A 12,047-nucleotide genomic window follows, 5' to 3' on the forward strand; every position below is an offset into this window, starting at 1 on the left:
CGATGACGCCTTCATGACAACTTGGGCGCCCGTTCGATTATGCCCCTCCATGTATGTATAAGTAACAATTGTTTAGAAAAGATGCAACATACTACTCCTACTACAAATCATTTCTATAGCGCTACTAGTCGTACGCAGCGCTTCACAATTGAACATGAAGAAGAGAGCTTACAATCTAATTCAGGACAGACAGACAGGACAAATAAGGGATAAGGGTAGGACAGACAGATAGGACACATAGGGATAAGGGACTACTGAAGAGAGGAAGACAAGATAAAGGATACGAACAAGTGAAAAGTTAGGAGTCAAAAGCAACATCAAACAGGTGGGCCTTTAGCCCGGATTTGAAGGCGGCCAGAGATGGAGCTTGATGTGGCGGCTCAGGAAGTCTATTCCAGGCATAAGGTGCAGCAAGATAAAAGGAACGGAGTCTGGAGTTAGCGGTGAAGGAGAAGGGTGCAGTTAGGAGAGATTTACCTAGTGAATGGAGTTCCTGGGAAGGAGTGTAGGGAGAGATAAGGGTGGAGAGGTAGTGAGGGGCTGCAGAGTGAATGCACTTATAGGTCAATAAGAGGAGCTTGAATTGTATACGGAAACGGATAGGGAGCCAGTGAAGTGACTTCAGGAGAGGGCTGATATGAGCATAGCGACTTTGGCGGAATATTAGTCATGCAGCAGAATTTTGAACAGATTGAAGAAGAGAGAGATGGTGAGTGGAAGACCTTTGAGAAACAAGTTGCAGTAGTCTAAGCGAGAGGTGATGAGAGTGTGGATGAGGGTTCTGGTAGCATGCTCAGAAAGGAAAGGGCGAATTTTGGTGATATTATAGAGGAAGAAACGACATGTTTTAGCAATCTGAAGAATATGTGCAGAGAAGGAGAGGGAGGATTCCAAGATGACCCCAAGGTTACGAGCGGATGAGACAGGAAGAATTAGCGTGTTGTCCACAGAAATAGAGAATGGGGGACGGGGAGAGGTTGGTTTAGGTGGCCCAGTGGTTAGGGTGGTGGACTCTGGTCCTGGGGAACTGAGTTTGATTCCCACTTCAGGCACAGGCAGCTCCTTGTGACTCTGGGCAAGTCACTTAACCCTCCATTGCCCCAGGTACAAATAAGTACCTAAGTTGCATTGAGCCTGCCATGAGTGGGAAAGCGCGGGGTACAAATAAAAAAAAAAAGATAAGGAGCTCAGTTTTGGACATATTAAGTTTCAGGTGGCGGTGAGACATCTAGGCAGCAATGTCAGACAGACAGACAGGCAGATACCTTGGTCTGGATTTCTGCTGAGATTTCTGGTGTGGAGAGGTAGATCTGAGAGTCATCAGTGTAAAGATGATACTGAAAACCGTGGAATGAGATCATATATGTATATAAGGTAGCACCTCAAGATTTAAAGGACGTATGTCCTGAGCAAGTATATGTGTGTTCTGTACTTTAGAACAGTAATATATGTGTACTGAATCTTGAAAAACTTTCTTGTTAGCACTTACACCTGCATCTAACACATAACCTTTAACTAACTTCTCATTTGGGGATTTGGAGAAGTTCATGAGGGGGGAATAGTGCTTATTCGGTAAGCCTTTACTTTCGATCCTTAGAGTTTTTATCACATACTCTTGCCTCTGTATATCCGACTACCTGTTCTCTTGATCCACTTCCATTCTCTTGGCTTTAAAATTTCACAGCATGGCTTGCTTCCTTTATCACTCTCAATGATTTCTCAGAGTCTTTGTTCAGGGATTGTACCATTGACTTGGAAGAAGGCAGCTATTCACTCAGTGGTAAAAAGACTGTCTTTTCCCTTGCTTTTAGTCATCAACCTACTTCAAATCTTTGTTTCCTTTCAAACCTTGATGAAAAAATAGTTTTTTTCACAACTAAATTATCATGTTAATAAACATGCTGTTCTGCATCCTAGACAGACCAAATTTTGCTAGACCAACAGCACTGAAACCCTTGTCATGCTTTTAATGTGACCTTTACACCATACTTGATAGGGGTGACATTGCTCTATTAGTATCCCTTAATCTCACAGCCGCATTTGATCTTGTAGATCATTCTTTGTTACTCCATCGATTGAAATAAATTGGCGTTGGTGGCACAGTTCTACAATAGTTCTCCAGCTTTCTCACTGACGGCACCTTTACAGTTACTTCATCCTCTTTGTGTTCCTCAGAGTACCAGCTCTTTCTTGAAATCCCTCAAGGGTCAATTTTGTTCCCCCTATTGTTTAACATTTTCTGGAGCTGGGGGGGGGGGGGGATCAGGAGGGAGAAGAAAACAGGTCAGATCTTCTGGCGGTACCCAGAATTTATACAGGTGCTGGACGACATTCAATGCTGGCACTCATATAGGGAGGAGAAAGTTTAAAACCTTCCCTGCAAGTTACTAAGCTGTTAAAGGAAGAATAAAAAAAAGGAACCGATTAACAAGAGACCCTTACCTGACGAAGGAAGGGCAAAGTGCCCTCTTCCCTGTTTCCTTCAGTGCTTGTAAATGGTGTAGCATACAAGCACTGTGGATTACAAAAGACTATTCCTCCTAAAGTGTTCATGCTGAAGAAGGATTATCTACTCCCAGAACATTATGGACAGGTAAAAGGAACTGGATTTATCACAACCTTGTTTAAAGCTTTAGTTTGGCTTTTTCCTTTTGTTTTCCTACTGAAAGAATTCCTCTGAGGACAGAGAAAAAATCCCGGACTGGAGGGAAACTTGCCCGATCCAAGATGGCGTCTTAGTGAGTGATTGCATCAGATGCCCTCAGCAGCGCTCCTTTAATTTGCTAAGGAGGAATCTAACCCCTCGAATGATGGGCAAAAGACGAGGGAAAGTAAAGGAAAATCCCTCAGCCTCTGCTGGAACTCACCCTCTGGTGCAAGCGACGCTAGAGCGCTATGGGATAGCACCTGGACCCAGGCAATCTTCCTCCGTTATCAACGCTGATACATCTGCATTGGCTGGCAGTTTAGATGGGGTTTCCCTAAGCCTCGTTGTACATGCGGCTCCCCCACAACCAGGAGAAGGCATGGAAATGGAGTCTGTTACTCTGCCTCCAGAAGAGGGGCAGAATTTACAGAGAGGGAGCCCATCCGTGCCGGAGAATGTGGAAGAAGACCGGGTAGGATCACAATCTTTAAAAATTTCTTCAAAAATGTTATCTGAATTGAAAACGATCCTCAATACCCCCACTCCTGTGCTGCAATTGTGGTCAACTAATAGACCTGCCGTAGTGACATTGGAGTCACTCTGGGACCTGACCTTTAATATGTACTCCTCTTTACAAACTTTAACACTTCAACATTCTAAGGAGATTAAAGGTACTTTCTGAGGCAATACTATGTCAGGAGTCAACAATAGCAAACCAGGTCTCCGAGGTGGAGCAAATTGGAGAAAACCTAAAGAAGCTAGAATCTTTAAATCAAACTTTTCCAAAGGAAAAACTTTATACCCTACGGAGAGCAGAATATTTAGAAAACCAATCCAGAAGATTGAATCTAATTTTCCTAGGTCTCCAATAATTACACCGGTGGAGATGGTTAAAAAATACTTGACAGAGGTGCTGGGAATGTCAAGTGAAGTACTACCTCCCATAGTGTGAGTACAATATTTTCAAACTAATACTGAAGGTGCTATTATTTCTCAAGCACATATGGGAGAAGGTATGAATTTAACTTATTATTTATTTGTTACATTTGTACCCCACATTTTCCCACCTATTCGCAGGTTCAATGTGGCTTACATGTTGCCGGAGAGGTGTTGGTAGACTCCGGAGTAAACAAATACAAGGTTAAGTAGTGGTAGGAAAAGGTTTATGTGGTGGAAACCACATAAGGTTCGTGTGGTGGGACCACATGTTGGAAGTCAGGAGCAGATGGATTTGTTGGTGATCATAACAAACTGTAATGTTGTGGTGTCGCGAAGTACATGTTTTTATGTTGGGGTGGGAAGATATGGCTTTTGAAACAAGTGAGTTTTTAGTCTTTTCCTGAATTGGAGGTGATCGTACGTGGTTTTCACGGCTTTTAGTAGAGCGTTCCACAGTTGTGTGCTGATGTAGGAAAAATTGGATGCATAGGTAGATTTGTATTTTAGTCCTTTGCAGCATGGAAAGTTGAGATTTAGGTATTTGCAAGCTGATGTGGTTGTGTTTCTGGTTAGTAGGTCAATCAAGTCTGTCATATATCCCGGTGCTTCGCCGTAGATGATTTTGTGAATCCTTTATTGAATCCTCATTAGAAGTTATTACTCAAAGGACAACTGCATTGGCTTCTTTTGCCGTAGAAATGGACCGTAATACAGTATTAAGATTATTCTTCAGACATTTAGATTCCCTGTTCTTAGGTTCCAAGATAAGAATATATCCAGATCTCGCAAGAGAAACATAGAAAAGACGCAAAGCTTTTTTAGCTTTACGTCAAAGGACTTTGGACATAGGAGCAAATTTTGTACTCAAATTTCCATGTATTTGTCGAATATTATTTCAATCAAAAAATTACCAATTCTTCGAACCTAGACAGTTAATTGATTTCTTGACTTCTAAAGAAGAGGAGAATGTAAATGTAATAGTCAATTAACAGAATGTAAACTGCATATGATAGCTAGGAGGAAGACAATGGGTCAGCAACACTCCCAAATTTGGTTAATATGATTATAATTATTATTTCATTCTTTTGGATCCATATTTCTTAAAAGTATTGGACAAAAATGTTAAAAGTTTATTTCAATCTTTGAATTTTCATTATTGTGATGAATATTACAAATTGCAATATTATATTGTTTTTGTTCTGTGTAATAATATAATAACAATAAAGAAATTATGCATCAAAAAAAAGGAGGGAAACTTGGATGGTAGCATTTGCTTTTTTCCTTTTTGTGTGTGTTTGCTGAGGCCTGCAGTTTTGCAGCTCGCCCAAGCTAAGAGAGGATCCCAACAAAGCTTCACCTTGATGGCACGACCAAGGGACCCATTACATGTCAGCTTTTGGAAAGGTGCGTCTCTGATATCTTGCATTTCAGTTCCTATTTCTATTACTATGACAGGTTTTCTGTATAGGTCTGGAATGTGTTTGTTTTTGCAGGATTTGTTTACTGGAGTTCTGAAGAGATTCCCCTTCTCCCCTTCCCCAGTCCCCATTACCTTAAAAGAGAAAGTTTTTTAGGGGGCCCATCTTAATTTTTCCCCCTGGAGCCCATTCAGTCATAACTACGCCACTGCCTTCAACGAAGTCCTTTTACAAGACACACATAGAATAAAGAGATCCTAACCGTTCATTATAAAGATCAGAACCAACCAAAGCTGCTTCTAATTAAGAATATATGTAATATATAGTACAATGAAAGATAATATACCTGTCTTGGGGCTGCAAGCCATAGTTTGCATGGTCAAATCTTTGGTTCATCTTTCTTGTATTCAACCAAATTGCAATGGATGGTGGAAGGGCATTTCTGAACCAGTTTGCTAACCGTGTGTTGAACAAACAGTCCCAGGGTAAACCATTGTCATAGACTCGGCTCATTATCCAGGAGCCTCTTCTAGTGCTAAGAAATACCTGTAAAAATTAATGCAGAGTTAAAATGTTGTGGTGACTGACACTCTTCTCTTTTTATATGGCCTTGGAATACACTCCTAGACCTTGAGGGCCACCAACTGGTCAGGTTCTCAGGATGCCCCTAATAAATATGCATCAATAATTACCACAGGATTATAATGATAACAATGATTCACGATTACATTGTTAATAATCATTGAATGCCATCTTTTATTCATATCAAATACAACTTTAATAAACATTAGTACAAACTTTCTTGTAACATTAAAATCCGGTTTGATAGGTGTTGCAACTAGAGTTAATCCTGCCTCATAAGATGATAATAAAAATACCAGTGTTGCTTGTAAAGTCAGCTCAAAGTGAAGGATCTCATTGACTAGCAATCGGTGACTAGCAATTTGCAAATGTCTATCCTGAAGACAAGTTGGCACATCTGTCACCGTTAGTGATTTTCTGGTTTTGTCTTGGTTCAACTGCCAAAAAGTCCTTGACTCGACTTGTGATGGTATTGTTGAAACCCACAATATCACTTGGTGAGGCAAACGACACCTCATACTGGACTAATGTAGTCCAGTTTGGATTATGAACAGCATTGAGCAGAAATCGGACTGTGCAGATCTCAAAAGGGGCTGTGGCAATGGCAGGGGCATGGGCAGGTCATGGACATTCCTAAAATGTATGTGAAGTGTTATAGAATATGCCTGATCCATGCCTAAATTAGTCGTGTGCATGTACACCAGGTTTTAGTTGGCATAAAAAGTTGCAATTAAATTTAGTCACATAATCAGGCGCTATGCGTATTCTATAAACCATGCCTAACTTTAGGCGAGGTTTATAGAGTAGCGCTAAGCGCAGTTTTTTCCAGTATCAATTTTTTAGGCGCCATATATAGAATTCCCCCCTATATGATAGGCAGTGTGATTTCCAAAGCCATTTTCATTGTTAGGGTTCTACCTTATTCATGAAAATACATGTTTATGAAATTGCCCACCCTCTACATTGGTGAAATTATACATGTACCGCCTATATTTAGGAACTTAGAGGCTACCTATGTGGCATTTATTCTACAAAGGAAACCAGGCACATTCTTTTACAGAATACTAGCATAACAAGTAAAATATGCACATAGGGGGAATTCAATATATGGTGCCTAAAAAACTGGCAACCAAAAAAGAGCTATTCTGTAAGCCGTGCTTAAAGTTAGGTGCGGTTTATAGAATGGCGCTTACACCTGGGAATCACATCTGCTGCTCTTTTTATCTGGTGGTTGTTGAAATCTATGATAGTATTGGACTCCTAAAAGGATTTCGATTAAGCTCTTGGTAGCTATTCCTTGGAGATTTGAGGTTTATGTTATAAATTATTGTTGTACATTTTTGTAAGACAGCGTGGTACTCTTTCAACTGAATGACTATAGCAAATATATATATATTTTATAAGTATTGAATTGTTTGCTTATCAAGTTTTAAATGACATTTAACTGAATCCAGCTCTATGCCACTTATATACACCCTTACAGAATAGCACTTAAGTGTTATTCTAGCACTTATGTATATATACCTGCGACAGTGCTAGTATTCTGTAAATTTATGGGTGCAAGAGGCCCCAGTTATAGAATTGCCCTTCACCTGCCTGGCTCCTGTCAGCTTACAGTCCTGGATCAAAATGGTGGCTGTAGCTCTTCACACCAAAACTGCATGTTCATATGACTCTTGAGGCCCTTGCCAATCCTAAGTTACATGAATGAAAAAGGCCTACAAATCACAGTACCGGTGCAGATACATGACTGAGCTCCACAGCGAGGTCCGCACCAGAGTTTCCCATTCCAACTACCAGCACTTTCTTCCCCTGGAATTCCTCAGGAGTCTTGTAAAAACGACTGTGGAAATGCTGGCCTTTAAACTTCTCTATTCCTGGAAAGAAAAGAAATGGTATATTAGTATATTGAACCTCATCTCTCTCAGCTATTATTACTGCTATAAGAGGGGGCACAGGAAGTACAAGAACCCTTTTAAGGGCTAACAACAAACACAGACCTCCTTCATCTAAAGGGGTTTTTTTTTGTTTTGTTTAGTTTTTTCAAAAACATTGCTGTAAACCTGAACTGAAAAACCAGCTTGACTAGAGTCTGAAGCCAGCTATAGTCAATGAGGGTTCTTTAACAAAGCCGCACTGCTGATTCTCGGTGCAGCAAATGAGAGGAAGCCCATTCAATTCCTATGGACTTCCTCTCATTTGCCACGCAGGAATCACTAGCGCGGCTTTGTAAAAGAAGCCCTGAGTTAGTGTTTGGATATGGTCACAGATGACCTTTTTATCTATAAATGAGTGAACTTTGTGAATGGAATAGATCTGTTTTTATGATCCTAATAGGTATGGGTAGGATTCTGGGAAGGAAACAGGAGGGATTGGAGGAGGAAGAGGGGAGAAAGGGCTGATAAAAAATTGTGATGCCTTCAGATATCACATGTGGAGGATAATTTTAGAAAGCCTTTCTACATATAAAACTCAGTTTTACATATAGAGGGCTAGATCCTATATATGGCGCCAAAAAAATCAGTGGCGAAAAAACCGTGCTTAGTGCTATTCTATAAATCTCACCTAAAGTTAGGCAAACTTTATGAAATATGTGTAGCGGCTGTCCTGTGACTAAAATTTAGGTGCAGCCATTTATGCCAACTAAAACCTGGTGTAAATGCCCATGTCTTATTTAGGCACAGATCGGGCATATTCTGTAACAGTGCGTGTAATTTTCAGGAACACCCATGACCCACCCATGCCCCATCCATGGCCACTCCCCCTTTTGTGATTTGTGCATTAAAATTTACATGCACTTTACAGAATACGCTTAGAAAGTTGCGTCTGTAAATCTTTAGTGCCAATTAGTGCTGATAATTGCTTGTTGGTGGCTAGTTATTGGCGTTGATTAGCTTGTTAATCATTTAACTTGCACGCACAAATCGGCTACGCATGCTGATTTGCACGTGCAACTTTAATTGCCATTTATAGAATCAGGGGAGGGAGTGTTTTATGCAAAATTTGAAGCTATAGACATGTACAAAACCATACGTAGGGTGTAATCCCATTTATCTCTTGAATAACAATACAAAGAACTTGCCTTGAGTTTAGCTAACTATCAAATTATCCCAACTGACTCTGTACCACGCATCTTGTTCCCATCATATATCTGCTCTTGGTCCCTCAGCCATATGGTAAGCCGTATTGTAGAAAATCTTTGCATCATATCTATGTTAGTTGAATGTTCTAATGCACGCTTATTAGGTGCATCATTAGTATTATGCTAACATTGTATTATATCTCTGGTATTTGAATTCCTGTGCTGTTAAATGTGTATATTTTTGATACTGTTTCATAGTAGTTCTTTTATTAGGTTTTAATTTACTGTTTTCAAGTTTACCTCATTTATTGTATTTAATTTATTCTTGGTTATTTTATTAGTGTTATGCTGTTAACAAAATTGTAAGTTTTATGTTAAACTGTACCTGCTGTACACCGCCTTGGGTGAATCTCTTCATAAAGGTGGTTAATAAATCCCAATAAATAAATAAATAAATACAGCAGGCATTCATAGGGCAGATGTGGGTGAAGTTTGGGGTTTGTGTGTATACTTTGAAAAATGAAAAGTATATGTGTATAACCTAGCAGACATACGTGTATTTGTTTATACATATGCTGCAGGAGATGTACCTGTTGCTGCTGACTGCATATATTCGTAGCGATTTTAGGAAGGAACATATGCAGATACTTGACCTTTCTAAAATGATTGCTTGTTAGATAAATTCCAGCTGCATTCACCTAGATAGCCAGTTCTAAAATCGCTTCCTAAGAATATAGGCAAAAATGGTCTGTGTTATTTTAATCTGGCTTTTTAAAAGTGGCTTTCGTGTGGGAAACATTAGGCAGTCTTTAAAAATAGAAGGCTGTTGACAGTAAGAGTGTTTTCTGAGAGTGTAAAGGAAAAGGCTTGTTCCAGCTTATGACTACCTATTTTTGACCAAGTAGAAAAAAAGTTGTGTCAACATCCACACAGAAAGTAAAGCCACACATGCCATCTTTAAGCAGGAAGAAATATTTTCAGTATGAGGGGTCCAAGGTGTGAATAAAAGGTGCATATTTATTTGGGTGAATGATTGTGAGCATGTGACATACCTTTCTGTCTGAAATATTTCTATTCTGATCTCTTCTGCTTTGTTTTCTTTACTATAATTCTTTTTGGGGGGTGACATTCTGAACTCATTCTCTTCCATTTGCCACCCCCATCCTATTCCATTCTATTCTACTCTAGTATTTATAGTCTACCTTGTGTCCACTAAGATTCAAAGCAGATGACTAAAAGATAATTTACACAGTAATATAATACAATTTCTCAGATACGGATAGAAATTAAGAAAGTGAACCTTCAAGAATGGAGAACAAATATGTCTTTAAAGCTTTTCAAAAAGTAAAATAATCTGATATTTGTCATATTTGAGTTGGAAGAGCATTTCATATTCTCACTTCCTGATAAGAGAAAGAATAACCTAATATTTTTTGAATGTAATATTCCTCACAGAAGGGTATCCTAATTGTAAGAGTGTTGGTAAATGAGAATTTTAACAAGAACTATTTAATAAATCTGAGAGATCGATAGAAGTCATATCATAAAGAGATTTATACACAAAACATGCTAATTTGAATTGAACTTGTAAATTAGCACCTGTAAAAAAGGCCTCTTTTTTTTGCCAAAAATGGACGTGCGGCAAAATCAAAATTGCCGCACATCCATTTTGGGTCTGAGACTATACCGCCAGCCATCAGATGCCACTTGGCATGTGTTTGCTACGTATGCCAGAAAATAAAAAATATTTTTCAGACACACGTATCAGACATGCACCAAAAATGAAATAACCGCAAGAGCCACGCAGTAGTCGGGCAGTAACTCTAATTTGGTGTGCATTGGGTGCACATAGGCATATGTTGGAAGCATGTAGGTGCCTATGTGGCTTAGTAATAGGGGCCCTTAACCCTCCATTAACCCAGCTACAAAAACACTGTGAGCCCAGTGGACTATAAGCAGGGTTTTTATCGATGATTGGGATTGGTAAGTGGAACTGTTCTAAACAAATAATACTCTGATAGGTAGATGCTCAAAAGTCCAGCGCTGTTCAGAACAGTGCTGGAAAAATACCGCCAGATTGGCGCAACAAAGGAACTCCCTAATGCTCGATGCTAATAAGATGCAAATTTAGGCACGCTCATAGAGTTGAGCACTAGGGACCCTCATGGGAGGATTGTGCCTGGTGCATGCGCTCAAGAGTTGTGCATTAGGCACAGCTCTTGAGCACATGCCCAGAACACCAGAGGGGGGAGGGAGGAAGGTAAGGAGGAGGAAAAAGTGCCGGTTGCCCAGTGCAGGACTTCAAACGTCAGTAGAAAAAGGCAGGTTTAAAAGTGACGCTTTTTGTTTAAAAGTGCTTCCTTTAACTTTCCAGGCTTCCACTTGTCTCTTGCCAATTTCTCAATCTTATCTTGCTTTTTTGTCCCTGGAGGTTTGAGAGTGTACTCCTCAGTCTTGACGGCTTTGCCAGAATGTACCCATTGAATATGCAAATTCTGCCCCTCATGTAAGTTTTTCAAGGCAAACTATTTCGGAAAGCAGGTTCTCAAGACTCTCTCTCACACTTCAATACAGCCGAGTCTTGGACTTGGTAACAGGGAACTTTTAGCCTCCTTTTTTCTGTAAGATTTCTCTGCTCTTCAGTTCTGTCAGTCTAGTCTGCTTTCCCTTCTGCCTTAATGCCAGCTCTGAGCTGGCGTAGGGTTTAAGGTGGTAGGGCATCATTTTTCAGCGTACTGTTTTTCTGAGCATGTGGCAGAGCACAATAGCATACATTAAATGCATTAGGATGCTACTTACATTGTTCATCTGCATTCTCGTTCATTTCCACCAGGGGCGTAGCCAGACAGCCAATTTTGGGTGGGCATGAAAACTAAGCATGTGCAGAGGGGCTGGTGTTGGTGTCAGTTCGAGGCAAGTATTGCCAGCTGCCATTTGAAAGAGCACCGGCTGCTTGAGGAGGAGGAAATCTTGAACTGGCGGGGTCTGAGGATCTCTGCCAGCCATAGCAAGAGTGCCACAATTTTGGGTGGGCCTGATTCCAAATAGGGTGGGCCCTGGCCCATCCAGGCCCACCCATGGCTACACCACTGGTTTCCACGCTCCAGGCCTCTGATTATTAAGCACTGGTAAATGCGGGCGCTAGTCCGGCGCTAATGCCCTCTAAAACCCGTTTTTATGTCTGAGCATCAGGGCCTGAGGGAGGGTACTGGCATTGATGGCTGAGAGAGCGGCCACTGCCTGCCATAGTGTTCAAACTGAGGTATTCCGGCAAAGGAGGTCTCAACTGGCGGGACTTGAGGATCTTGGCCAACTACACAGATGATGTGGGCCTGACCTCCGCACACCTAGGCCCACCCATGACTATGCTACAGGTATG

The 12,047-nt window shown here is 40.6% G+C and overlaps 1 protein-coding gene across 1 annotated transcript in view; it reads right to left on the bottom strand.

The window, feature by feature from the left end:
* Window positions 1–12,047, bottom strand: part of LOC115473230 (dimethylaniline monooxygenase [N-oxide-forming] 2-like) — a 54,242-nt gene that overhangs the window by 16,780 nt on the left and 25,415 nt on the right. Inside the window, exons 5-6 of the mRNA XM_030208007.1 lie at window positions 7,321–7,463; window positions 5,351–5,550 (exon numbers count right to left, since the gene is read on the bottom strand). Coding sequence (XP_030063867.1) covers window positions 5,351–5,550; window positions 7,321–7,463 — 343 coding nt within the window. The remainder of the gene's footprint in view (window positions 1–5,350; window positions 5,551–7,320; window positions 7,464–12,047) is intronic.

This window comes from Microcaecilia unicolor, chromosome 6, assembly GCF_901765095.1.
Source record: "Microcaecilia unicolor chromosome 6, aMicUni1.1, whole genome shotgun sequence".
Classification (NCBI taxonomy): Eukaryota; Metazoa; Chordata; class Amphibia; order Gymnophiona; family Siphonopidae; genus Microcaecilia; species Microcaecilia unicolor.